Source organism: Ovis aries, chromosome 14, assembly GCF_016772045.2.
Source record: "Ovis aries strain OAR_USU_Benz2616 breed Rambouillet chromosome 14, ARS-UI_Ramb_v3.0, whole genome shotgun sequence".
NCBI lineage: Eukaryota > Metazoa > Chordata > Mammalia > Artiodactyla > Bovidae > Ovis > Ovis aries.
This window is the reverse complement of record NC_056067.1, coordinates 63,805,705-63,829,720: the sequence shown is the minus strand read 5'-3', so window position 1 is coordinate 63,829,720 and position 24,016 is coordinate 63,805,705. Positions and strand designations below refer to the sequence as shown.

Genomic DNA, 24,016 nt, shown 5'->3' with positions numbered 1-24,016 from the left:
GCCCCGGCTCTGAGGTCCTGTCCATCACAGAACCTTCCTCTCCTGTATTTTCCATCTCTCCTCAGGGTCAGCCTGCCTGAGTTCAAATCCCACCCACACAGCTTTACAGCTGCATGAGCTAAGTTTCCTAAGGCAAAACAAAGCGGAAAACCCAATGGGAATAGTAATACCACCCTCCTCTCAGCCATAGAGTTATTCCGAAGATTAAGGTTCCGTAAGGAGAGAGCTTAGAACTGCTCCTAAACGATTCCAACCCTTCCATGAGCATTAGCTGCTATTCTTGTTGTTGTTATGTACTTCAAGATGCTGAAATAAGTTCCACCCCCTTATAAAATCTGCATGAATGAGTTCCAAAAGAAACTGCCAAGTGGGGAAGAGGTGGTGGCCCAGAGCCACCTGGTGAGAGTCCCTTTGCGTGTGTTTACAGCTGTGTCTCTGGCTGCACGGGGTCTTGGTTGTAGCATGTGCGATCTAGTTCCCTGACCAGGAATTGAACCCGGGGCCCCCTGCATTGGGAGCACGGAGTCTTAGCCCCTGGGCCACCAGGGAAGCCCCTCCTTTGTGTATTTAAAATGTGTTTACTTAGACCGCCACGTTGACTGGCTGTTCTCAAGCAGAGCCTTTATCCCCCTCCCGGGGGCCATTTGGAAACAGGGATGAATCTAAATCACAGGGGGGGAGAGCTATTAGCCCTGGGACCCTGCCGAGCACCCCTCAGTGCACAGGCCGCCCCCACCACAAGCAACGGCCCAGCCCCACATGCCAGTAGCTCCTGCTGGGAACCACGGGTCTATGCGCACGAGCTCAGCCCAGCTGAATGGCGCGTTGTTGTTGTTTACTCGCTTGGTCGTGGGCGACTCTTTGGCACCCCATGGACTGTGGCCCGCCAGGCTTGTCTGACCCTTCGATTTCTCAGGCAAGACTACTGGAGTGGGTTGCAGTTTCCTTCTCCAGGGGAGCTTCCAGACCCAGGGATCGAACCTGCATCTCCTGAATTGGCAGGCGGGTTCTTTACCACTAAGCCAACAGGGAAGCCCCTTGAAAGGTGTATAAAGTGAAGTCACTCAGCCGTGTCTGACTCGTTGCCACCCAGGCTCCTCCATCCACGGGATTTTCTAGGCAAGAAGACTGGAATGGATTGCCATTTCCTCCTCCAGGGGGATCTTCCCGACCCAGGGATCAAACCCAGGGGTCTCTCTCACTGCAGGCAGACTCTGCCGTCTGAGCCACCAGGGAAGCCCCTGGAAGGTATATACTTCAAACTAATTTCATGGCCTTGGACTGGACAAGATCATGCAGGCAAGAAGAGTGGAGTGGGTTGCCATTTCCTTCTCAAAACCTTACTGCTGCCGCTAAGTCGCTTCAGTCGTGTCCGACTCTGTGCGACCCCATAGACGGCAGCCCACCAGGCTCCCCCGTCCCTGGGATTCTCCAGGCAAGAATAGTGGAGTGGGTTGCCATTTCCTTCTCAAAACCTTACTGGCTAGCGTTTTTTTCTCTTTTTCAAGGAGGATGTGTTCAGGTACCCTTTATGTAACTAAAAATTACTTTTTTGAAAAAAGAAACAAAATAGCAGCAAATGCATCCAAGCAAAGAAACAAAATTCCTTCTCTGACCCCCCACCTCTTCCTCTGGATACCCTGTTTCCTTCCCTTTCCTTCCTCGGATTCCCGAATCCTCCTCCCCGTCTCCCTCCTCTCCCCCACAGCAAGCTGGCTCCCACCCACCCAGCCCCCACAGGCGGTTCTCACTCAGGCCACCGGTGGCCTCTGGCTTGTTACCAAATCCAGTGGAATTTTTTTTTTTTTTAATCAGCCTTGGTCTGCTTCTGAGCCCGCAGCGAGGGGACATGCGTGTCCTCCTCTGTGTGGACACATACGCCTCATGTTTCATTCTCTGTTGCTGCTGGGCTCTGGTCCAAGTTCCTCCCCTTTTCTCTCTGTGTCGCCCTTCGCAGCCGCTTCATCTCGGGCCTCTGTTCTTCCCACTTCAATCAGAACCAGCTACATAGTTTTCAGGGTGCATGGCAAAGGAAGATGCGGGGTCGCTTGTTCAAAAGGACTAATAGTTCAAGATAGAGCAAACCATTAAACGAGTACAGGGCCTGCTGGGCATGGCCCCCAGGGACCCTGCAGGTGCCCCCTGTGCTCTGGTGGGGCTCACCGCCCTTCCCTCTGCTCTGGTTCAGGGTCTCCGGGGTCTCTTGTCCTCCTGCCCCTCCTCCCAGGCTCTCCAGCTTGGCAGTCCCCCAGGATCCCCCAGGACTGCCCTCCGAAGGTCCTTGGGGTAGACAGAACGCACGTCTAAAGATGTCCAGGCACGAACCCCTGGAACCTATGACTAGGTTGTGTGTGTGCTAAGTCGGTCAGTCGTGTCCGACTCTTTGCAACCCCATGGACTGCAGCCCGCCAGGCTCCTCTGTCCATTCGATTTCCCAGGTAAGAATACTGGAGTGGGTTGCAATGTCCTCCTCCAGGGGATCTTCCCAACCCAGGGATGAACCAGGGTCTCCTGTGTCTCCTGCACTGCAGCTGCGTTCTTGGTTCTTTTTTTAGCTACGTGAGGCCTTTGTGGCAGCATGTGGACTTTCCCTGGTTTCTGTGAGTGGGGCTACTGTCTGACTCAGGTGCGTGGGCCTCCCGCTGCGGTGGGTGCTTTTGCAGAGCCTGGGCTTCGGCTCGTGGTCTCCAGTGGTTGCCATGTGAGGGCGCAGTGCCTGTGGCTCGAACCACAGGTGTGGCTCCAGGCTTAGTCGCTCTGCGGCACACGGGATCTTCTGGGATCAGGGACTGAACCCAGGTCCCCTGCATTGGCAGGCGGGTTCCTAATCACTGAGCCACTGGGAAGGCACAGCCACCTCAGCAGCATGTGACTTGTGCTGATTACGGAGTAACGCATTAGATCTAGCCATCGCCATGGCTGCCACCCAGGTGGGCCTCACATAACCAGGACCTTCTCTGGCCAGAGGCAGGACAGTGGAGCAGGCCTGCAAACCAGGGAGGTGAAGCCTAAGGGGGACTCAGGTGGGGAGACGGAGTGAATGCCGCAGAGGGACCCAGGCAGCCTGTCGCAGCAGACCAGGTGGGGGAGTTTGTCTTTCGTTTGTCTGCTTGAGGTGATGAGTGTTTTGGAATCAGAGAGAGGTGGCGGTTGTACGACATTGAGAATATACTAAATCCCTTTAAAATGATGCACTGCAATGTGAATCCAAACATCAACAGAAAATGACTGACTACAATGCTGTTGTTATTGAAACGTTTATCTTGGGTGACCGTTCTGCCACCCCCACCTTAAACTTTGCCTTGAATGTGAAAGAAAAAAGTGTTAGCCATTCAGTCGTGTCCGCCTCTTTGCGACTCCGTGGACCGTAGCCCACCAAGCTCCTCTCTCCGTGCGATTCTCCAGCCAGGAATACTGGAGTGAGTTGCCATGCCCTCCTCCAGGGGATCTTCCCGGCTCGGGGATGGAATCCGGGTCTCCTGCATCGCAGGCGGATTCTTTACCATCTGAGCCACCGTCCCAGCCTGTTCCAGCCCATCCCCCTTATGGACTGTGAAGTGGACTCTCTGCCCCTTCAAGTTCTGACCCTGTTTTTCCCGCTTAATACCCGACTCAGGACAAATCAGAAGCTCCCCGTGGCTTTCTCTCCAGGCAAACCAGGCTCCACCCGGGGCCTCAGGGCCCTGGGCTCCACCTGGCGGCCTGGCCCGCTCCCTCCGGTCCTCGGCCCTGTAAACATGTACTCCTCCCGCTTCTGAAGATTCAGGTCAAGCCACACTTCCTCCTTATCCAGGACCCTCCCTGCTCTTGGCCGCAAAAGTGGCTCAGACGGTGAAGTGTCTGCCTGCAATGTCGGTGACCTGAGTTCGAGTCCTGGGTGGGGAAGATCCCTCTCCAGTATGCTTGCCTGGAGAATCCCCAAGGACAGAGGAGCCGGGTGGGCCCCACTCCATGGGAGTCGGATACGACTGAGCGCCTTCTCTTTCTTTCCCTCCTCTCCAGCCCCTCCATCCCAGCTCACAACCGAGCCGGCCTCCTCTCCGAGGTGGGGCTCTTCCCGCCCTCACCCCCTTGGGGATCGTCCTCCCCCCGACCCTGAGTCTTCTCGTACCGCTCGGCGCGAGCCCCTAGCGAGGTGACGCCCAGGCCCGGACCTTCAACTCCCCACCGCAGGCAGAGGACCGCCCTCCGCGGCCACCTCCACCCGCTCCTACCGCCGGTCTCACTGCCTGATCTTGTCGGCTTCTCTCTCTCTTCCAGGCCTCACACTCGCTCCCCCAACCGCTGCAATCTGGAAGAAATTACTCTTTCCAAACAGCCAGACTTCCCCACTTGCAGGAAATTCCAGGCTGGCAGGGGAGGGGCCGGGCTGGGGGGCCGCCCCGTCCATCCAATCCCCCACCCCCTCCGCAGTCCTTCCACCCGCACATCCAGTCCCGGCCACTTCCCGCCCCCACACTCAGCCTGGAGGGGCCTCAGCTTTTCCGCCGCGGCTTCTTAGTCCTTAAATCCTAGAGGCCAACTTTTGGAGGGGGGGCGGGGGGGGGGGGATAAGGGAGGCCTGGGAGGGGCCTACTGCCTTAACCCTCTCGGCCCCAGACGGGCCGAGCTGGACTGGGCGGGAACTCTGCGCCCCTCTGGGCTCCTATCATGGCCCCCGAGAGGGGCTGACGCTTCCGTTCCCGGTGCAGGTAAAGAGGGGGCCCGGTGACAGGGTCTGGGGGCGGGGGTGGGGCTCAGACTCCCCAGGCTGGTGGAGGGGAGGCCGGAGGGTGGTCTGGGACCCCCCTCGCGTCCTGAGGCCGAGGAGGAACGGAGTCAGGGCTCCCGGGACCCAGGAGAGAAGGAGGGGGCGCTGCGGGCCGGCCACCCGGGTCGTGAGTGCCCCTCCAGGGTCCGCTTGACGGGCCCTTCGCAGGTGAGATCCCGCCCGGAGGAAGGCAGAGGGAGGCGCGGGCCTGGGACCAGGAGGCGGAGGCGGGCCCCGAACCGAGAGGAGCGGGTCCCGGGCGGAGCCTGAGCCTGAGAGCGCGCCCGCCCGGTTCGGCAAGGACCGCGAGGTAAGGGGGCACTGGCGGGCCCGGGGTCCCCAGGCAAGTCCAGAGGGGAGAGGGGCAGACAGACGGCCGAAGGGACAGCGGCCGCTGAAGCCGGGGCCGCAGCCACGTGGCCTCAGGAAGCGTGCTCTGGAGCCCCAAGGGGGTCGGGGTGGGGTCCCGGTCCCCGGTCCCCCTGCGCCGTCCGCGTGCCGCCCGCCTGGTCGCCTCTCCCACGGGGCTGAGAACCAGCCAGGCTGGATGTGGGGCGGGCTGGGGCCCGGAGAGGACGGAGCAGAGCCAGCTGTGCGTCCCCCCCCCCGCCCCGCCCTCCCGCAGCTGGAGCCTCGGCAGGAAAGGTGGGGCGCGCGGAGGCGGGAGGAGGGGCGCGCGGGCCCAGGGTCGCGGCTCCTGCTCTCTGCCCGGCCCGAGGTCGTCACACACAACAGCTCCTCTGTGCGGAGTTGGCCCCGCCACTGGCTCTTTCCGAGCATGACCTCATTGCATCAGGCACACTAGGAGACTCGAGCCTTCTATTTCAGGGGACACCGAGGCTCTGAGAAGTGGACGGACTGCACCCCACACCCCCTCCACCCCACCCCTCCCCTCCCCCGGTCACCCCAAGGTCTCAGAACTACCCAGGGGAAGCGGTGGCTTTCAAAACCAATTTCTAACTCGTTGTTCTTACCTGGAATGGAAAAAAAAAAAAAAGGCAAACAAACAGGGTCAAGGGTGTAGGTCCCTGGCCTTGATATGAAAGCATTATTTATTTTCCCACGGGTCTGCACGCCCTACCCTTTTGGGACCATGAGCGATATAACATCCTTCCAACTCCGGAGTTCGTCTGCCTGCGCTCCAGGTTCAGGCAGTATTTGCTGCTGTGTGACCCAGGGCCAGTCACCTCACCTCTCTGTGCCTCAAGCTGTCACCCGCATCTCTAAAACGAACATAGTAGCAGGGTTCTCCCCTCACAGGGGACTGTTGGGAGGGCCGCAGGAGTTCCTTCATGTGCCTGAGGTGCTTAGACCCCTGCCTGGCCCAGGGTGAGTGCTTGGGAAACAATGTCAGCACCATGAGTACACTCCAGGACAGCCCCTTGCAAATAGGCATTTCAACTTCCCAGTTGAAGCAAACTTCCCAGAGTAGCTTCCCAGAGGAGCAAACTGAGGTGCGAGGTTGAGAGAGTGAGTTCTGGCTGTGTTTTTTTTTTTTTTTTTTCCCTCCTTCTGTCTGCATGGCTTGTGAGAGACCAAGATCTTAAGGAGCTGCTAAGTGTTGGGAAATGGCAGGACTATCACCCTGTAGGGTGGTGGGAGGATGGGATGAGGGCAAGGTGGGGGGTGGCAGGAGAGGAAGCAGTGGCGGAGAGCCGTCCAGGGGGGGGCCAATGCATGGCGCAGCTGGCAGCTGAAGGCATGACTCTGGGTTCTGGAAGCCCGCAGAGCTGCTTTGTGACCTAAGGGAAGTCACGTGCCCTCTCTCAGCATCTGTTTCCTTCTCTGGGACGGGTGAGGATGATCCAAGGTTTGGCCACGGAGCACACAGCATTTTCTGTGTGCTGGCTACCATGCCAAGACTTTCCGTGGGGCAATATCTCACCAATTCTGGTTTGTTTTTTTTTTTTTTTTTTGGTTGCACTGGTTGGCTCACAGGGTAGGGTCTTAGTTCCCTAAACAGGGATTGAACCAGTGCCCTAGGCAGTGAAAGCTCATAGTCCTCACCACGCGGACTGCCAGGGAATTCCCCCTCACTATTTCTTGCAAAGAGACTAAGAATTATCCTATGAGTAACATTCCATTTCTGAGATGAGGAAGTGAGGTCAGAAAGGGTAAGTAATTTGCCCAAAGCAACCCAGCAATGTGCATAGTCAAATCCAACTCTGGGCAGCTGCCTTCCTGAGTTCTGCTTTTTTTCACCTATAATCCACGGCTCAGTGAGACGGGGCACTGCTAGCTCTGAGACTTTTTTTTTTTTTTTTAACTGTAGATTGAGATTTGTTAATGAGAAGAGGTCAGCGTTAAAAAAGACTAACAGGGAATCCCAGGTGGTCCAGTGGTTAGGACTCTGGGCTTCCACTGCAGGGGCTGTGGGTTTGATGCCTGGTTGGGGAACTAAGGTCCTGCATAGCACGGCCAAAATAATAATATAGATTAGAGTTGAAACTATCCAAGTGCCTAGCATGTGCTGAGCAGTCTCATTTCATAAATGTTGTTTCCCTTATACACTGGGTGGGGTGGGGAAGGAATGGTGATTGTGTTCCAGATTGCAGTAAAATATATTTATTCACCTGGGTGGAGGTTAGGGAGTTCTGAGAAGTGCTATAGAGGTGGTCAAGCAAGACTGGTTTTTCAAGAGAAATAAATGTGAAGTGTGTATGTGTGTTTGAGTAGGGGAGTGCACAGCCCTCAGACCACAGCCATCTATACTTATTTCAAATCCTCTGGCTTTAATTTTTCTCCACATAAAAGATGGTATTTCCCAGGGTGGTGGTTACTAAAAGGACAATGCTTTGCCTGCTTCAGAGGATTTTATGAAATCTAAATTTTGTTCCACAGTTTTGTTTGGGGACACATCTCCCCCCCCCCCAACCCCCAATGCTATCAGTATCAATTGACTGGTGGTGTTACAAATATAGTTTTCTTTGAGTGTTTCTGTGTGTCCTACAAGGAAGGTAGTGTTATTTTACCTATTTTCAGATAGAGAACAAGCCAAGGGATCACATCAATTATCTCAGTTCATACAGTTGGCAAAGGGTGGGGCTTCAATTCAAATAGAAAGAATGTTTATTATTATTATTACAACAGTGACTGTTAAAACAAAAGTACAAGGTCGTCAAAGTCCCTCCCAGAAGTTCCATAAAAACAGCCAGGTTCCAGGATATGGGCAAAGGTGGGTGGACGTATCTATTTACCATCAAGTCATGAAGTCATGTGGCCACAGGGCACCTGGTTTATAGTTCATGAGCTGCCGGATTGGAATTGAGGCCATTCTTGCCATGTGTTAACATAGGAAATTTTGCCTTCTTACTACTGTTACCCTTAGCAAGAAGTAAGATATTATGTTGCTTGTTTCAAAACCAGATAATTTGACATTGTAAAACAGTGTGTCAAACACTGTTGGTGGTGGGGAGGGGAGGGTTTCAGTGGTAAAGAGTCCACCTACAAATACAGGAGATGCACGTTGGATCCCTGGGTGGGGAGGATCCCATGGAGGAGGAAATGGCAGCCCACTCCAGTGTTCTGGCCTGGAGAATCCCATGGACAGAGGAGCCTGGCTGACTGCAGTCCATGGGGCTGTAAAGAGTCGGACATGGCTGAGCGTGCATGCGGACTCACGCACGCACATATACACGCACGCACGCACGCAAGTATATGGATTCCCAGGCCCACCCTAAACCTCCCAAATTAGAATCCTCAGGCCAGCCTACATTGTGACTTTTGTGTGTCCCAGGCAAAGCTTTCATGGACATAATTACATATGTTATAATTATATTTTACGACCACGTTGGTATAAAGACAAACATAATCCAGACATTTTGAAATAAATCAAAACACAGCATCCCTCGGCTCAGAAAGGGCTTCTGTACCTTGTGTATTGACAGGGTGGGGGGCTCCCCTCGTCTGAGAGGGTCTCCTCTGCCCTCCTCTGGGCTGCGTGAGCTCTGTGGGCCTGGAAGGTGGTGCCAGAGAGGAAGACCTGTGCCTGTCCCCGCCCTGCGTGAGCTGGCGGCCAGCGGCCTCAGTTAAGGACCGAGGCTCAGAAAGGTAATAATAATAAATTAAAACGTTTAAAACTGTGCAGGCCTCTAGAAGTGTGGCAGGCTCTGGGCACCGCATCTTCCCCTAAAGGACAGGGGCAGCTCTGCCGTAAGAGTGAAATGAGTGACAGTCGTTCAGTCGTGTCCAACTCTTTGTGACCCCATGGACCTTAGCCTGCCAGGCTCGTCTGTCCAGGGAATCCTCTAGGCAAGAGTACTGGAGTGGGCTGCCATTCCCTTCTCCAGGGGACTTCCCGACCCAGGGATCGAGCGCGGGTCTGCTGCATTGCAGGCAGATTCTTTACCGTCTGAGCCACTAGGGGAGCCCGTCTTCAGGGTGGAGTTTCTGCCAAGTTTGGGAAGAAACTTGTCTGCAGGCTTGGTGAAGCGTGTTTTGCTGGTTCTCTGGAGTATGAAATCCTCAAACGTTAGTTGTAAGTGCAGTTAACAAACAGGCAGACCTAAATTTGAGTCTGAGTTTTTAATCAAGCAGCTGTGATCTCGGGCCTCAGTTTCCCCAGCTGTAAAATGGAAGTAACCCCCGTACCCCCACCACGGTCGTGCTGTGCGTGTCCGGAGAATTCTTTGCACCGCGGGCTAGGCCAGGGCTGGGAACGCGGCAGGCAGGCCTCGGCAGCGCCCCTGGGGGAGGCCGTGCTAACCCGCCCCTACCCCGCAGATGCCGGTGCTGAAGCAATTGGGCCCCGCGCAGCCCAAGAAGCGGCCGGAGCGCGGCGCCTTGTCCATCTCCGCGCCGCTCGGCGACTTCCGGCACACGCTGCACGTGGGGCGCGGCGGCGACGCCTTCGGGGACACCTCGTTCCTGAGCCGCCACGGCGGCGGGCCGCCCCCTGAGCCCAGGGCGCCGCCCGCGGGGGCCCCTCGCACTGCTCCGCCGCCCGCCGTGCCGCAGGCTTCGCCGCCCGCCCTCCGTGCGCCCGCGCCCGCCGACCCGCTGCTGTCCTTCCACCTGGATTTGGGCCCCTCCATGCTGGACGCGGTGCTCGGCGTGATGGACGCGGAGCGCCCGGGCGCCGCTGCCGCCAAGCCGGACGTGGACCCCGGCCCCGAGGCGCAGCACCCCCGGGCCCGCTGCCTTGCCAACGCGGACCTCAAGCCGGACGACGTCATCGGCCTGTAGGCACCCCCGTTCCCTGCGCTCTTACCGCCCAGCGCCCCACTTCTTTCTACATAAACCGACAAGGTCTGTGTCCCGGGTTTCGTCTGTTCACTTTGCACGTGGAGAGCGGTAACGAGACGGGGTGACGGGGTCCCGGCACCCCTAAGAGCCACGTGTGTTGCAGGGGGTTCTGGTTCCCGCCGGGTGGATGGTGGTAGAAATTCGATGGTCCCGGTGTAATGGGATGCGGCCCCTTTAAGAGAGACAGAGGCGTGGCGTGGCCCGGCCCCTCCCAGGGGCGGGGCCCCGACATGGTCGCTCCCGCTGCACAGTTCTTTCAGCAAAGTGGGCTGCGCGCCGCTGCCGGCCGGACGCCTCCCGGGGATCGGCGAAGGGCTGTGACCCAGGGAGCTCCGCGCCGCCGGTGGATCCCGCCCAGGAAGGATGCCCTTTACCTCGGGAGCGGACGCGCAGGGAAAGTGGCCGGGAGGAGGCGTGGTCCCCTAGGAAAGGAACGCCCCGAGGCCGACAGGGGTGCCCGAAATCCGGGCTGCGAAGTTCATGCTGAGCCCGCAGGCGTCCGGTTCTCCCGCGGAGGGCGAGGCCCGAGGGGGGCCTGGAGGGGCGTGGCAGCAGTGCAGATCCTTAGGGGGGCGGGGGCATCCAGGTTCTCCGGGGCGCACGAGTGGCGAGCCGCGCTTGCGAACCCTAGGGGAGCCGAGCGGCGCCTGCGAACCCTAAGGGAGCCGACCCGCGCCCTCGGGGAGCCGAGCGGCGCTAGCTACGCGCCCGGGAGGGGCGGGGCCACACGCGATAGGGGCGTGGGCAGGGGCGGGGCCACAACAGAACCAGATCGCCCGCAGGTGTCTGGCTTCCCCCGGCTCGGCGCGGGGCGGGCCCGCGCGCGGGGTGCTTTCCAGGCTGGGCAGGGGCCGGAGCCGCGCCAGTGATGTCACGGCGGGCCGGGCAGGGCTGACCCCGCGAGGAGCGGCCTGTGCCGGGCGAGCGCGCCCGCCGTACGCTCCGCCTATGGCGGCGGCCGGAGGGCCGGAGCCGCCCGCGGGGGTCTCGGTCGCGGAACCCGCGGCCCCGCCGGCCTGCCACTTCTTCCTGGAGGGCCGCTGCCGCTTCGGCGCCCGCTGCCGCCAGCCCCACCCCGGGGCGCCGGCGCCGCCGCAGCCTAGAGGCGAGGCCGAAGACCAGGCCAAAGCCAAGAAGCCGCCGCTGCGTACGGCTGACGCCGTCATCCAGCGTATCCGCTGGGACCCGCGCCTCGACCCGGCCGACTTCTCTGTGGGCTATGCCGACCGCTTCTTGGGCGTGCGCGAGGAGCCCTTCCTTTCCTTCTGCTGGGACGAGCCGCTAGCGGCGCTTGCGCCGGGCGTTTTGGCCGTGCCGCAGCACCGGGTGCGCTACTTCCGCTTCCGCGGCCGCCTGGTATGGGACCGCGCCTCGCGCACCGACCTCGTCTTTGGCTCCGGCTTGGCGGCCGGCCGTGGGCCCACCATCCTGGACGCGCTCGACGGCGAGGACGCGCACCGGCCCGGGGACGTGCACGACGGTGGAGACCGGAGCGGGGACGCGCACGGGAACGGCGATACGAGTGACGGCGAGGATGCCAGCTCAGTCGGAGATGCGCTCGGCGGTCAGGATACGGACGGGACCGGAGGCGCACTGGACAGCGTAGCTGCCACCCGCCTTGGCGCGGATGCGGGGGACCCCGCACAGCCAGCCCAGACCCGACTCCTGGCAGCCTTGGCCTCGGACGGGGGAAGCCCCGAAGCTGGGTGCCTGACGCTGGCAGGCGCATTAGCGAGGACCCAGGAGTGGGAGTCGGCCGACCCTGGAGGCCAAGCTTCCCCGTGGATGGCGCCAGGAAAGGCGCTGCAGCCAGCTGCCCCCACCGCCGCCAGGGCCATGAAGACCGGTGGCAGGAAGCCCTCGGACAGCCTCTGTGAGACGGGAATGGAGTGGGGTCCCGGGATCTGGCCTGTGGACCCAGGAGCGGCCAGGGCCGTGGGCTCTCGCCAGCCCCGCCCCACGCACTTCGTGGCGCTCATGGTGACGGAGCCTGAGCTGCGGGCCAAGGTGGCCAAGGTCCAGGAAGACTTGGTACGAGATGCACCAGCTTGCGCGGCCTTCACGGTGCCGGCTGAAGCCCTCCACCTGACCCTAGCCCTGCTGAGGCTGGCGGGCCCCGGGGAGGCGGCGGCGGCTGTCACCGCGCTCAGACACGCGCTCTCGGACCCCGGGCTTGAGGTCCCTCTGAGGCTGAGGTTCGGTCGCCTGGTACGCCTGGGCTCCCACGTGCTCTGTGCTCCCCCGTCCCCACCCTTGGAGAGCCTGGCCCAGAGGCTGAGCCAGAGGCTGGAGGCCGAGGGGCTGAGAGTGCTGCAGCCTCTCGGGGGGATACGCCCCCATCTCACCCTGGCCAAGGCGCCCCAGGGCGCCCAAGTCTGCCTCCCCGAGGTCAGCCCGTGGCAGGAGCTGGGGAGCCAGCCCCTGGGGACACTCTGGCTGTGCCGCGTGGGCAGGGCCGGGGCCACCTACCAGGCGGTGGCCGAGCTCCCCCTGGGAGGTCAACCTCTAAAATAAGGACCGGGCCCCAGACAAGGACAAAGCGCGCACGCGGCTTCTCTCTCTCTCTCTTTAATTTTGGTTTCTCTCAAGCTTCCAAGTGGTGCTCAGTGCTCCAAGGAAAGAATGAAGGAAGGAAAGGGGAGGGGAGAAGGGGGAGCGGGGAGGCAGAGGAGGACATCTGAAGAGAAGCAGCCTGACAGTCCAGCTGTTTGCAACTCAGCGCACCCTCCAGTTACATGGCAGAAGAGGGCGGGAGACGGAAAAGAAAAGGGGAGGAAGAAAAATAACTTAAATAAACACACACACAAAGAAAAGAGAAGGAAACATGACGTGAGCTGGTGATCCATGAGGCGGGGAGGGAGGGTAACCGCTTTACCTGTGCTGAACCGAGGGAAGAATGCGAGGAGGGGGAGGACGGGGCAGGGGAGACACGGGGGAGGGGGACACGGAGACAACTCAATACAACTGCAGACGAGGCGGCCCGGCCGGCGAGGTCCCGCGGCGGCCTCCGGAATCCTCAGTGTGGCGGTGGTGTGGCGGGTGGCGGCGGCGGCGGCTTCTGGGCTCGGGGGCCGAGGGCAGGGCACAGTCTCTAGGCGGCTCCCCTCGCCCCAAACACTGAGGCCCCGGAGGGCTGGCAACAAGAGTCTGTGGAGCAGCAGGCGGGAGGCGGGCGGTGGGCGTGCCCCCGCCGTGGGCGGGCGCGGGCGGAGCGGCCTGTCTTCTTGCCCTGCCCCCCGGCATGGGACGGGCCAGGGTGCTGGGTCGGTACCGGAGTACGAGCTCGAGAGAGAGAGAGAAAAAACACTGAGACAGCATTAGTGGAGGGCCAGACAGACAGACCAGCCTATAGACCGCGCCCCCGGCCCTACGCTGCCCGTCCCCCTCTTCCCCAGCCCGACCCTCTCAGGCCAAAAATAAAAACGTAGAAAAATCTCTGTACAGACTCCCCGGTGGGAAAACGGGGGCAGGGACGAGGGCTCTTCCTGGAGCCCTCTCCCCACGAATTAATTTACACCCCAAGTCCATGGCTCAAAGACAAGATCTGCAGCCCAGCCCCCCGCCCCCGCGGCGCTGGTGCTCAGAAGGCCGGCAGCTGCGCCAGGCTGAGGCGGCAGTCGATGCTGGAGTTGTCCGGGCCCGTGTAGGCCAGGCCCAGGGGCTCCAAGAAGGCCCGGCAGGCGGCCTCGCCCTCGAAGGCCAGCTCGGCCTGCAGGTAGGAGACGGGCAGCGCTGGGCGGAAGCTACGGAGACAAGAGGAGAAGGTGATGAGGCGGCGGTAGACGCGGGAAGGCCCCACGGGCAGGGAGGGGGCGCCCCCGTTCGGGCGCCCGAGAGGCTTCCTCAGCGCATTAGCTGCCAGCCCCGCTCCCACCCGCAGCCTCCCCACCTCAGCGGCTCAGGGGGGCCCGGGGTGGGGTCGGACCCCGGCCCCGGCTGCGCCCCCCTTCGCCCTCACTTACCTGAGCAGGGGACAGGAGGAGGGGATGGGAGGGAAGGGCCAGCTGGCTCCTCTGCTGGCTGGGTGCCTGCGCAGACCCTCACAAGAGGGCCCACCGAGGCCGGGGGGGCCGGGGATCGATGCAAGGGGCGGGGGCTGGAGGGGGCTGATCCTATCTGGGGACCACCCCTCCTGCTTGCCTCGCCCTGGTCAGAGGAGGCTGAGCACCCAGCTAAGAGGAGGTGGGCCGGTGCCGGCCAGCAGCTCTGTGCGTGCGCCCTCCCAGCAGCGGGCCCACCCAGCTGTACGCACCCAGGAGCAGGGCTCCAGGGGCACAGCCACTGAGCTCACACTAGTGGGGGACACGGGACCCCTCTTGCCTCGAACCCTGGCCGTCTGTGGGACTGGCCCTGGGACAGGGGGCAGTTTCTGCTGAAGACGCGGGCCCCTTCAGACACAGGCCCCTCGGCGCTCTGGGCAGGAAGCAGCCCGCGCCCTGCCCTGTCTGCTGAGCCCGCCTCACTGCCTGTCTTTCCACAGCCCTGCCCTCTACCTCACCCTTAAACGTTCTCACCCCACACTGGAGCCCACAAGGAGCCTCCTAACCCTCCTGGGTGGGTGTCCACCCCCACCCAGACCGCGCCCCGTGGCTCCCAAGGCCCCTGGGACCTCTGAGCAGTGCTCGGCAGCCTGTCACCTCAGGAGGTGGCCCCGGCGGAGGCGACCCGGGCACCGTGGGACGCTCAGCACATCCCCAGCCTCTGGCCCTAGAAGCCGGGACGACTCCGGCCGTGACAAAAGGGGTGTCCTTAGCCCACCTGGCGCGCCTCCCTCCTAACAGATGCGAACACACCGTTGCCCGGGGCAGAGGGCACCCTCTTTGGGGGCTGTCGGCCTCGCTTGCCTGCACGGCCCTAAACTCATCTGAGCCCTCACGAGGGCGCAAGGCCCGGTCGCTGAGCCCACAGCTGCTGAGGGCGGGGCCGGCTCTGCGGGCTGCCCCACGGGGGCGCTCAGCCTCTGGGCGTGGTTCGGCCTCGAGGGTCGGGGAAGCGGGAGGCTTTGGATGAAGGGGGCCTGGACAAGGGGATGATGTGGGAGGGGGGGGTTCCAGGCTGCCACGAGCAGAGAGCAGCAGGAGAGAGGGGAGGGGCGGGGGGCTGTGCAGAGAAGGGCGGGTCCAGATGAGGACGAGCGCACAGGTAGGGGGAGGAGACAGGGCGGCCCGCGGCCTGGGCGGGGTGGAGCTCAGCTTTACATACGTTTTGATCATTGCCTTGAGCGCAGCCTTGCGCTCCCGGTCTGCAAACTTGTCCACGAGGTAGCCAGACATGCAGGGAGCGTGAGAGTAGAGCCGGAAGAAGCGGTGGTAGTTGCCCAGAGCCCAGGCGGCCCTGAGCGCCAGGGCGTGGGCCACGCAAGGGTCCGCCTTCAGCTCCCGAGTCAGGTACGCCAGCTCTGTGGTGATGTCTGCGGCCAGAGACTCGGGGTCAGGGGGCTCGGGGGGCCGCGTCAGGGGCCCAGGGCCGCGGTCCTGCACCTCACCTCCCGAGTTCTTGGTGAAGATGTAATAGAGGATACGGTAGGCGGTGAACTCGCCCACGTTGCCCGGCAGGTTCTCGGCGTACAGCGACTTGAGCTGCGTCTGGCACTGGTTGAACTCTTCATGGTCCCCCTGGAGGGCAGAGCGTGAGGGGGCAGAGTGAGGCCCACACGGCTGGGTGGGGGGACGGCTGAAAGCCTGGGGTGGGGTGGGGTGGGGCGGGGCCCTGCCTGCCCTCACCTTCTCCAAGGCGATGCGCGCGTGCGTCTCGTACACCTCCACTGTGAACTCGGTGCGCACACCCTGCACCTGGTGGGAGGACAGCGGCTGTCACAGCAGAGCCGGCCTCCCCGATCGGCCCTGCCCCGGCCCCGGCCCCTCGCTGGCGCCCGCCTCACCGTGAGGTCCTGCCGGATGGACTTCATCTGCTCGCAGGCGAAGGCGTAGTCCTGCTTCTCCTTCCAGTGGGACTTGACCATGCCCAGCGACTTCTTCAGAACCTGGGGCAGGTGAAGAAAGGCTCAGTGTGGCCCGGGCAGCACCGGCCCGGGGGCTAAAATCCGCCAGGGGCCCACGGACTGGAGTCCCAAAGTGGGGGCTCCAGCATCAGGCCCTCAGCGACCGCGTGTCAGCATTAGAAACGAGCACCGCAAACAGCAGGAGCGCACTCCCAGCCTCAGCCTCCTGCACCCGTGCGCCCAGCTCGGGCCTCGGGGATGCACCAGGCCTCGCAGGCACCAGCCTCCTCAGTAGGGATGGAGGCCCGAGACCGGCCCCACCTCCCGGACTCGTCTCCCGAGTGCAAGCTCTAGGTCAGTACCCCTGGGTGCACCAGCCCCCTGCCCATTACCGCCCCGCCCCGCCCTGGCCTCCCAGGCACGGAGGCGCTGCCCTCACGCTGGGCACTCACCGGCACAGGGCGCACTGTGGATGGGTCAGGAGCACAGGTGAGGCGTAGGTAGTGCTTGGTGATGTCCAGGCAGGTGCCCACGATCTGCAGCTCCTGCCAGTCAGGGTCGGCCGTGCTGCCCTCCAGGCTGCCCACCTGCAGCACCAGGGGCTCCAGGCGCAGGCGGCGCGAGTGTCCATGCTGGAAGCGCGCCGCCCGCTTCTGCTTCTTCAGCTCACGCTCTGGCTCCTCACAGTCCAGGGCTGCCATCTTCTTGCGGCTGCGCTTGGTGGGTGCCAGGTCGTGCCTGGGGGAGGGGTTGGGGGGCGTGAAGGGGTGCGGGGGGCATGGCACTGCCCTCTCCAACGCTCCCGAGACACCTCCCTCTTCCTCCCAGGACCCCCAAACCAACCCCTCCTGCCGTCAGCCCAAGGCTCACCTCTTGCCCCGCTGTGCCCGGCCCCGGCCCCGGTCCATATGGGCCCCCCGGCCTCCCCGGCCCTTGGGGGGTGGGTTCCTGCGGCCCACAGGGTGACACTCGTTGCCTGAGCAGGAACTCTCGGAGTCCGAGTGCGAGTCACTGCCGGAGGGAGGGGCGGGAAGGTGAGGCTGGGCCTGGCCCCTGCAGGGGCCCCCCGCCGCCCGCCCGGGGGGGGGGGACCCAGCACCTGCGGCGGAAGTGGCGGGTGGGGGAGCGGGAGGAGGAGCGGGAGCGGGAGTCGGTGCTGGAGGAGGAGCTGTGGTCCTTCATGAAGACGTTGCGGTTGCCGAACTTAGCGAAGCTGCTGCCCCGGGCTCGGCCGGCGCCCCCAGCCCCCGGCGTCCCTCGCTGGGACTGGGCACCCCCGCCCCTGGTCGTGGAGGCTGCCCCCCTGGGAGGATGGAGGGTGCTGGGCGCCTCCCACCGCTTCTTCTTGGGGCTCTCGGCCACAGGCTCCCGAGTCAGCCTGAGGATACGGCAGAGCAGAGCATCACAGTCTGGTGCCTCCTGTTCCCCGCCCTGAGGATGCGCTCAAGAGGAAGGGCACCTCCCCAGGCTTCACACGCGGCTAACACGGTGCAGAAAGGAGAGGTGCTCCGAGCCGATGAATAACACGCCCCCCAGCTTGTATGCCCAGAATTCCAGCCCAGCCAACTCCCGCTCCAGGACCCAACCCTCCTGCCCGCCTCTCGGCGGGGCGTCCCCTGTGCCCCAGCTCACCCGGGCAGGGGCTCGCGGCTCCAGTCGATGGTGTAGGCCGAGCCGTCCTGCAGCCGCGCCTGCAGCACCTCCTTGAGCAGCTTCTCCGTGCGGTCCTTGTCCTCCTCCGACTCGCAGGCCGTGAAGCAGCGCTCCACGTACTCCTTCATGTCCTGCGGCCAGTCGTCCGGCTTCCCAGACAGGCTCCCCCTGGCGGAGGGCGGGCGTGTACAGCCGGTTGGGGAGCAGCCCCCACACCTGGGCCAGGACCCTCGTCAGCCCCCTTGTAACACCCAGGGAGCCCACAGGAGGGAGAGAGCACCGTCTGCTTTCTCAGGGATGGCACGGGCAGTCACCTGTGGTTCTGGACTTTCTCGGGGTTGGGCTGTGGGCCGAAGCCGCTGTGCTGGCCCTCCGTGGTGGAGCTGAAGTTCTGGTTTGTGACGGGAAAGGGCCGTTTCTGGATGTTGAACTTGAGTCCCCCAGTCCCAGGGGCTGCTGTGAGGGCATGAAAAGCTGGGGTCAGCTGGCCCCACCCCTCAGAATCGGACACCTGAGCTGGGAATCCCGTCCCCTTCCCGAGCAGCAACACCCACAGCCTGGCTGGTCCCAACACTGGAAGCGAGGTCAGAGCGCCCAAATGCCTCCCACCAGTGAGGACCCCGCCCCGCGCCCCCACTCCCCACCCTGAGGCGCTCACGCTTCATGCGATTCCACAGCTGCTGGCCCTTCTTGGGCTTGACCGGCTCAGGGTAGGTGTGCTGCCCGTAGGCCTGGCCTGACGCGGGTCCTGCCTGGCTGTGCTGGGTGGCGGGGGCTGTCCCAGGCTGGGGGCCGCTGCTCAGAGGATGGGCCCCATGCGGGGGGTTGGCGGGCTGGGGGGGCTGGGCCGCGGGCAGCTGCTGAGGGGGCGCCTGGTAGGGCATGCCTTCATCCATGCCCGGGACGGGGGGCTGTGGGGGAAACGGGTGCTGAGGGCGGATTGGGCGTTCCGGGCTGGTCCTTGCTCCAGTTTTCACCGTCACATCCCTCAGCGTGCAGCTCTCCCCACCCCGACCTCAGAGCGACCCTTGGGTGCAGACTCAGCTACCACAGCCACCCTGCTGACCTCCAGGGGGCCCGGGCTCTTCCTCGCCTCCCACCACACCCCTGCCTGGATGGGCCACAGGGCTGGGCATGGGCGTTACCTGGTTCAGAGGCCCTTGGTGCTGGGGCGCGGCTGAGCCGTAGGAGCTGGCCATGCCGTACTGGGAGGGGGAGCCGTAGCTCTGGTACACACTCTGCTGGGGGCAAGGAAGGAAGGGATCAGCCGCAGGCCCACTCCTTCGGGGGGGGGGGGGGGGCCTGGCCCTGCCCTTTCCCAGACCTCAGCAGCAATCTGCCACTGACCTCTCACCCCTCCCTTCTCCACCACATAAACGCACCAAACTGGCTCATGCTATAGGTTACAAGATAAGATAAAAACCTCTCTCTGTCCCACGTTTCACCGTGTTCAACAGCCATCTACTGAGCACTACCCCGTCTAAACACTACAGCAGAATGACTGTACACACAGAAACCCAGTGCCGATGGAGTCAGCTGTAGACACCTAACACCATCCCCCAGTGAGTGAAAAAGGAAGGCCAAGCAGGGAAGCCAAGTGGCCGGCAGGGTGGGCAGCGGGCCTGCCGCTCCAAGGAAGCCTGTTCCAGGCAGCCCTCTGCAAGGAGCGTAGGGACAAGGAGGAGGGCAGGGAGTGGGGAGCAGGAGTGGGCCTGGGGTGCACCGCGGAAGGCCCCAAGCCGGGGAGGGCCTTCCCGCAGCCGCCCCTGCTGTGGTCCATCCATCAGCTGCCCTGGAGCCCGCCCCGCTGGGCACTCACCACCGGGTAGTAGTAGCTGTAGGGGTAGGTGTAGTTGTACTGCTGGTACCACTGGTAGTATTGCTGCTGCTGCAGGGCCGAGGCCTCTGCCTGCGACACGTACTGTGGACAGAGGGTGGCGGGCCTGAGGGCTGCAGGCGGGAGCCCCATTTCCCAGGAGTTAACTGCTCAGGGACGGAGCCGGGTCTGCCACCTCTCCATGGAGAGCCACCCCCTCTGCCATCCCACCCAGGCACCTCTCCCTCCTCAGGCTGGACTCCCCGAGATGAGGATCACGTGGCCTTAGACTCCTCGAGGAGACAGACCAGGCATCCCCACTCAAGGGCTCTGGGAGCATCTTCAGAGCGCCCTGCCCTGGAGATCCCAGAGGACACCACTGTGCTCCCCGCCCCGCTCAGGGTTCCCAGTCCCTCGGGGACTTCTCTCACTTGTGCACTGGCCACAGGCCCATTGCTGCTGGCCTTGGCGGAGCTGCCGGCGGCCCCCGCTTTGCTGATGCTGGCCAGGGCCTGGCGGGCCTTCTCCCACTCCGGATTCTCGTGCATGGGAGTCTCCATTCCGTTCTCTCTGCCTGCCCCGGCCACCATACTGTACTGAGAGGGCCTGCGGGAAGAGCACGTGGAGTCAGCCCCCGCTCCCATCACAGGCGGCGGGCAGGGTGCAGGCCGGCAAACGCCAGGGCTGGAGCCCCACAGCCTCCGCATCTGACCTGAGGCGTGCTGAAAGCTCCTGCTCACAGCTCTCCGTGAGCCGTGAACACCACTGCCTACCTAAGGTGCTTCACCAGATGCCTGCTACGTACAGCTGTTAAAAGTCAAACAAAAAGATGCCCAGTAACCACAGAACTTAAGACCTCGGGCCGAGCAGGCCTAAATGTTTTAAGAATCCACAAATTCTGTCTGATGCCACCTCAGTCAGACAGTTAATCATCACACTGTTTTGGAAAAAATAAGGAAGTTAAAAAGAAAAATTGAGTATGAAGTGTTAGAGGCTGCCCCTTTAATCACAGTTGATGAACCGAGTCATCAGTTTTGTGACTCAAGCACTGTACTGTGAATGATGAAAGCTCACACAAGCGCCTCACCCCCAGCCCAAGCACAGGGACGACAGCATCATGACCCCCATGCTGCGTGAGGGCCCACCCAGAGCCCAACACTGGGCCTTGCTTCCTCTCACCGCCCCCCACCCCCATGCCATCCCTCCAGCCCCACTAACCAATCTGTGCTGCGCTGATCACCCACGTTGGCCGCCATCTGCACCCTGGGGTGTAAGGGGTGGACCTCGGGAGCCAGAATGCTTTTTCACTGTCTGTAAGGCAAAAAACGAATTAAGGAGAATCAAGAAGGAGCAAGAAACATGTCACAAACCAGCGAAGGGAAGCAGATGACTCACAAGAAGCCAGAGGAGGAAGGCGCCAATAGGGTAAACAGCCTGAAGAGAATAAATAAATGGGCTACAGCCCCAGGGAAAGACCCTGGCCGCCCCCTGCAGCGCTCTAGATGGAAAATGAAGGATTTGAAAGCAAAAAAGTTGAAAGGAATTTCCCAAAGAGAAAAAGAATGATCTGAAACCCAAATGAAGAAAGGGAAACGTTCAAGGGAAACCCTGAGACCGACTGGAGGAGGGGCAGAGGGCAGGTGGGGGGACCTCAGGCAAGGGGTAGGGAGGAAGCGCTAATGAACAAGGTCTGAGTGAAGCTTAAGGCTGGGAGGCTGGGAAAGACTTCTGAAGGAAAGCCTGTAAAGAGGGACGTGTTTGAAGGAGTCTTGAAAGGAGAGGAGAAAACACTGGAGAACGGAGAAACCTGGGAAGAAATGAGAATTTCCAGAAGTTACTCCTGGAGCCGGAAGAAGGCAAAGAGAAGAGCCCTGAAGTAAGGAAAGGAGTTCTTAGAAAACTCTTAAACAGACTAATTTCCGGAAGGTCCCCTAAGGACAGAGAAAACTCTTACACGGGAGGTTCCTAGAAATAGCAGTAGGCCCAGGAGAAGAGGCATCAAATCCTCTCGGCTGGGGGTCTGGACAGAAAGTTTTGCGGGTGCCTGAAAAGACCCCTAATATCGTTAGGGACTTAGGAGCGGGAGGGAGAGGACTGCAAGGAAGTGAAGGAGCGCCCTGGGGGCGAAGACTGGGTGGGAGGGACCAGGACTCGAGGGGATAACTGAGAAGGATGGGTATGTCCAAAAGCCTGTCCCGCTAGGGAACCCGGAAGTCCTACAAGTGGGGCGACAGGAACAGGAGTCTGAAAGAAGAAAGGGCCTCAGGGACGAGACGGAATGGGGGTGAGCGAAAGAGTAGGGGCGCAGAAGTCTGCGGTCCCGAGAGACTGGGGGAATTGAGGGGGAGCCCAGGACAGGAAGACTTAGGGTAAGGTCTGGTGCAACTCGGAAGGGAGGTTTCCGGGCAGGTCTGAGGGGGAGGAAGGAGACGCGGATGCGAGCGGAGCACCTGGCCATCCCGCGAGCCCAAGGGAAGCAAACAAGGACGCCGGGTGGAGGAACAGCCTGCCCGGATCCCGATCCTAGCCATCGGCCCCGGAGCCACCGCCCCGGCCGCGGCGCGCCAGGCCTGCGCACCACGTCCCGGGGAGCCGGGCGAGGCGGCGAAGAAGGAGCAAGGGGGCCCGTCGCCCGGGGCAACGCGGTCCTCCGGTGGAACCGCTGGGTCAATGGGAGCTGAAGAAAGGGGTGCTCGGCGCCCAGGAATTCCGAGCGCGGGGGCGGGGAGCGGCGCCCGACAGCGCAGGCGCGACGGTGCGCGGCCGCCCGGCCCGCTCCCCGCGCGCAGGCGCACTGGGCCGCGTCCCCGCCACACCCTGTCGTCGCTCGCGCGCGGTGTCCGTTGGTGCGACGGCCGCCAAGGCCTCGGGGGCCGCGGGCGGAAGGCCAGAAGGAAACGCCGTCTCCGCCCGCCCGCCCGGCCACCCCCGCTCGCCACACCCACCTCGGCCGTAGGACCCGGGGACTCGTCAGCGGCGGCTCCAAGCGACGGCAACAGGGCTCCGCGAGTGCTCTTGACCCGGCTGGCTCCTGTCTTTAAGTTTCGACGTCCGGACCGCGGCGTCTTGACGTCACGCCGATGCTTCGCCCCGCCTCCCGTCACCGCGGGCAGCCAATAGGCGCCGCAAACTTGATTAGAACCCGTCCTCCTGTGACGCAACCCCGGGGTGGACGTTTCAAGACAAGGCGGAAACTGGACTGCGGACGGTGGCCCGGAGGGGACACGCCCGGCGGAGCGCTCGGGCCCTGCGCCCTCCCAGGCAGCCTTGTTTTGGTCCGGCTGGTGGCAGCCATTACTGTTTCTAGGAATAAATCGGTGTAGGGCTGAGTAGTTCTGAGAGTCCCCACCGTGCAGTGATGTGGGACGATGGACCCAAAGACGGCCTGAGAACAGCCTCCGGCCGGAAAGGGGAACTTCCCTAGGAAATGAAACTGGAAGTGTGCAGACACACAGGGGCGGGAAGCAGGCGTAGCCTGGGGATCGCGGGGGTGGCTCTGGTGGAACAGAAGTGAGGGGTCCTGGCGTCAAGAGATAGGCCTGTGGATGCTTGCAGGTAGCAGGTCCTGAAAAGCCATCCTTGTCCGCCTGAAGAATTGGGACCCTCCCGTTTAAAAAAGGGCTTCCCCGGTGGCGCTCGTGGTAAAGAACCTGCCTGCCAAGGCAGGAGACCCAGGAGACACAGGTTTGATTCCTGGGTCAGGGAAGATCCGCTGGAGGAAGGCATGTCAACCCACTCCAGTGTTCTTGCCTGGAGAATCCCTTGGACAGAGGACGCTAGACAGCTGCGCAGTCCATAGTAGACTGTTTCAAAGAGTCGGACACGACTGACACGACTTGACACACACACGCACCATTTAAAAAGGCCTGTCTGTAGATTCCTTGCAAGTAATCTTTTCAGTAATCCTGTTCCCACCCGCAATTCTGAATGATAGAATTATCCACTGCAGTTCACGGGCGGGCCACTGGGGTTGCAGTAGGTGGTGTTTAAGAAGCAGCGATTTCTTTCCGAATCCCTATTATTAAAAACTTTTCTGTGGATAATGTGTGTCATTTTGTTAGTGTTAGCACAGTTTATCTTTTTTTTTTTTTTCATCCCTTCACTTTTAAAATTAACTTTTCGTTTTAGAGCAATTTTAGGCTTACAATAAATGTTGCAAAGATAATTCAGAGTCCTGCCTATCCTACACCTAGTTTCCCTGGAACGCTGTAGTATGTTTGTTAAAACTAAGATTAAAACTAAGACACCGACGTTGACACAATATTGTTAACTGCAGACTTTGTTTGAATTTCACCACTTTGCCCAGAAAATGAAAATAGATTTCACTTTTGTTAAAGTTAGACCAAAATGGGTTTTTTTCCTTGATTAGGACTGTAGCCTGCCAGGCTTCTCTGTCCATGGAATTCTCCAGGCACAAATACCGGAGTGAGTAGCCATTCTCTTCTCCAGGGGGGATGGAACGTGGGTCTCCTGCCTTACAGGGAATCTCTTAGGCATCAGAGGCACCAGGCTTCCCAGTTAATGACGACTCCCGGAAAATCCGGCAGCATGAATCCGAGTACTCTGTGAGGGTCCAACACATCCAGCGGCATCGGCTTCTGAACACAGACTC

General features: G+C 61.5%; 3 protein-coding genes across 13 annotated transcripts; 2 read left to right on the top strand and 1 right to left on the bottom strand.

Moving 5' to 3' along the window:
• Positions 1–3,787: 3,787 nt before the first annotated feature.
• CDC42EP5 (CDC42 effector protein 5) lies at positions 3,788–10,004 on the top strand. Of its 6 annotated transcripts, none has more exons than XR_006056258.2 (5): positions 3,799–3,897; positions 4,003–4,135; positions 4,261–4,691; positions 4,919–5,060; positions 8,638–8,800. XR_006056258.2 is itself a non-coding variant. In XM_027978829.2 (4 exons), exon 4 carries the CDS (start codon positions 9,473–9,475, stop codon positions 9,932–9,934), a length of 462 nt encoding a protein of 153 aa, XP_027834630.1. In that variant the 5' UTR covers positions 4,443–4,691; positions 4,919–5,060; positions 8,638–8,800; the 3' UTR covers positions 9,935–10,004. The 6 variants fall into 6 exon arrangements, 3 of the variants coding, with proteins under 3 accessions (XP_027834630.1, XP_027834628.1, XP_027834631.1); XR_009596241.1 differs by having other exon boundaries at positions 3,809–3,897; positions 4,003–4,045; XR_006056259.2 differs by lacking the exon at positions 8,638–8,800 and adding an exon at positions 5,579–6,728 and having other exon boundaries at positions 3,788–3,897; positions 4,003–4,691.
• Positions 10,005–10,858: 854 nt separating this feature from the next.
• On the top strand, positions 10,859–12,822 carry LENG9 (leukocyte receptor cluster member 9). Its single transcript, XM_027978826.3, has one exon. It carries the CDS (start codon positions 10,943–10,945, stop codon positions 12,506–12,508), a length of 1,566 nt encoding a protein of 521 aa, XP_027834627.2. The 5' UTR covers positions 10,859–10,942; the 3' UTR covers positions 12,509–12,822.
• Positions 12,547–22,443, bottom strand: LENG8 (leukocyte receptor cluster member 8). Of its 6 annotated transcripts, none has more exons than XM_027978824.2 (16): positions 22,350–22,443; positions 20,623–20,715; positions 19,836–20,010; positions 19,408–19,509; positions 18,734–18,829; positions 18,247–18,499; positions 17,903–18,044; positions 17,568–17,756; positions 17,035–17,313; positions 16,806–16,946; positions 16,388–16,673; positions 15,876–15,977; positions 15,718–15,786; positions 15,480–15,609; positions 15,197–15,404; positions 12,547–13,737 (listed from the first exon to the last, which is right to left on the bottom strand). In XM_027978824.2, the coding sequence occupies exons 2-16, from the start codon at positions 20,658–20,660 to the stop codon at positions 13,575–13,577; spliced, it is 2,373 nt and encodes a 790-aa protein (XP_027834625.2). In that variant the 5' UTR covers positions 20,661–20,715; positions 22,350–22,443; the 3' UTR covers positions 12,547–13,574. The 6 variants fall into 6 exon arrangements, with proteins under 6 accessions (XP_027834625.2, XP_027834626.2, XP_027834623.2 ...); XM_027978825.2 differs by having other exon boundaries at positions 18,734–18,826; XM_027978822.2 differs by having other exon boundaries at positions 12,547–15,404.
• Between the last annotated feature and the right edge of the window lie 1,573 nt (positions 22,444–24,016).

What these genes read in the sequence shown, in the direction of transcription:
- LENG8 (XM_027978822.2), bottom strand. Translation starts at nt 20,660, where the DNA reads ATGGCGGCCAACGTGGGTGATCAGCGCAGCACAGATTG. An exon ending in GCTGTGGAATCGCATGAAGC is followed by an intron (nt 18,045 to 18,246) that starts GTGAGCGCCTCA and finishes ATGCCCTCACAG; the next exon opens with CAGCCCCTGGGACTGGGGGA. An exon ending in CCATCCGGCAGGACCTCACG is followed by an intron (nt 15,787 to 15,875) that starts GTGAGGCGGGCG and finishes TCCTCCCACCAG; the next exon opens with GTGCAGGGTGTGCGCACCGA.
- LENG9 (XM_027978826.3), top strand. Translation starts at nt 10,943, where the DNA reads ATGGCGGCGGCCGGAGGGCCGGAGCCGCCCGCGGGGGTCTCGGTCGCG.
- CDC42EP5 (XM_027978827.2), top strand. Translation starts at nt 9,473, where the DNA reads ATGCCGGTGCTGAAGCAATTGGGCCCCGCGCAGCCCAAGAAGCGGCCG.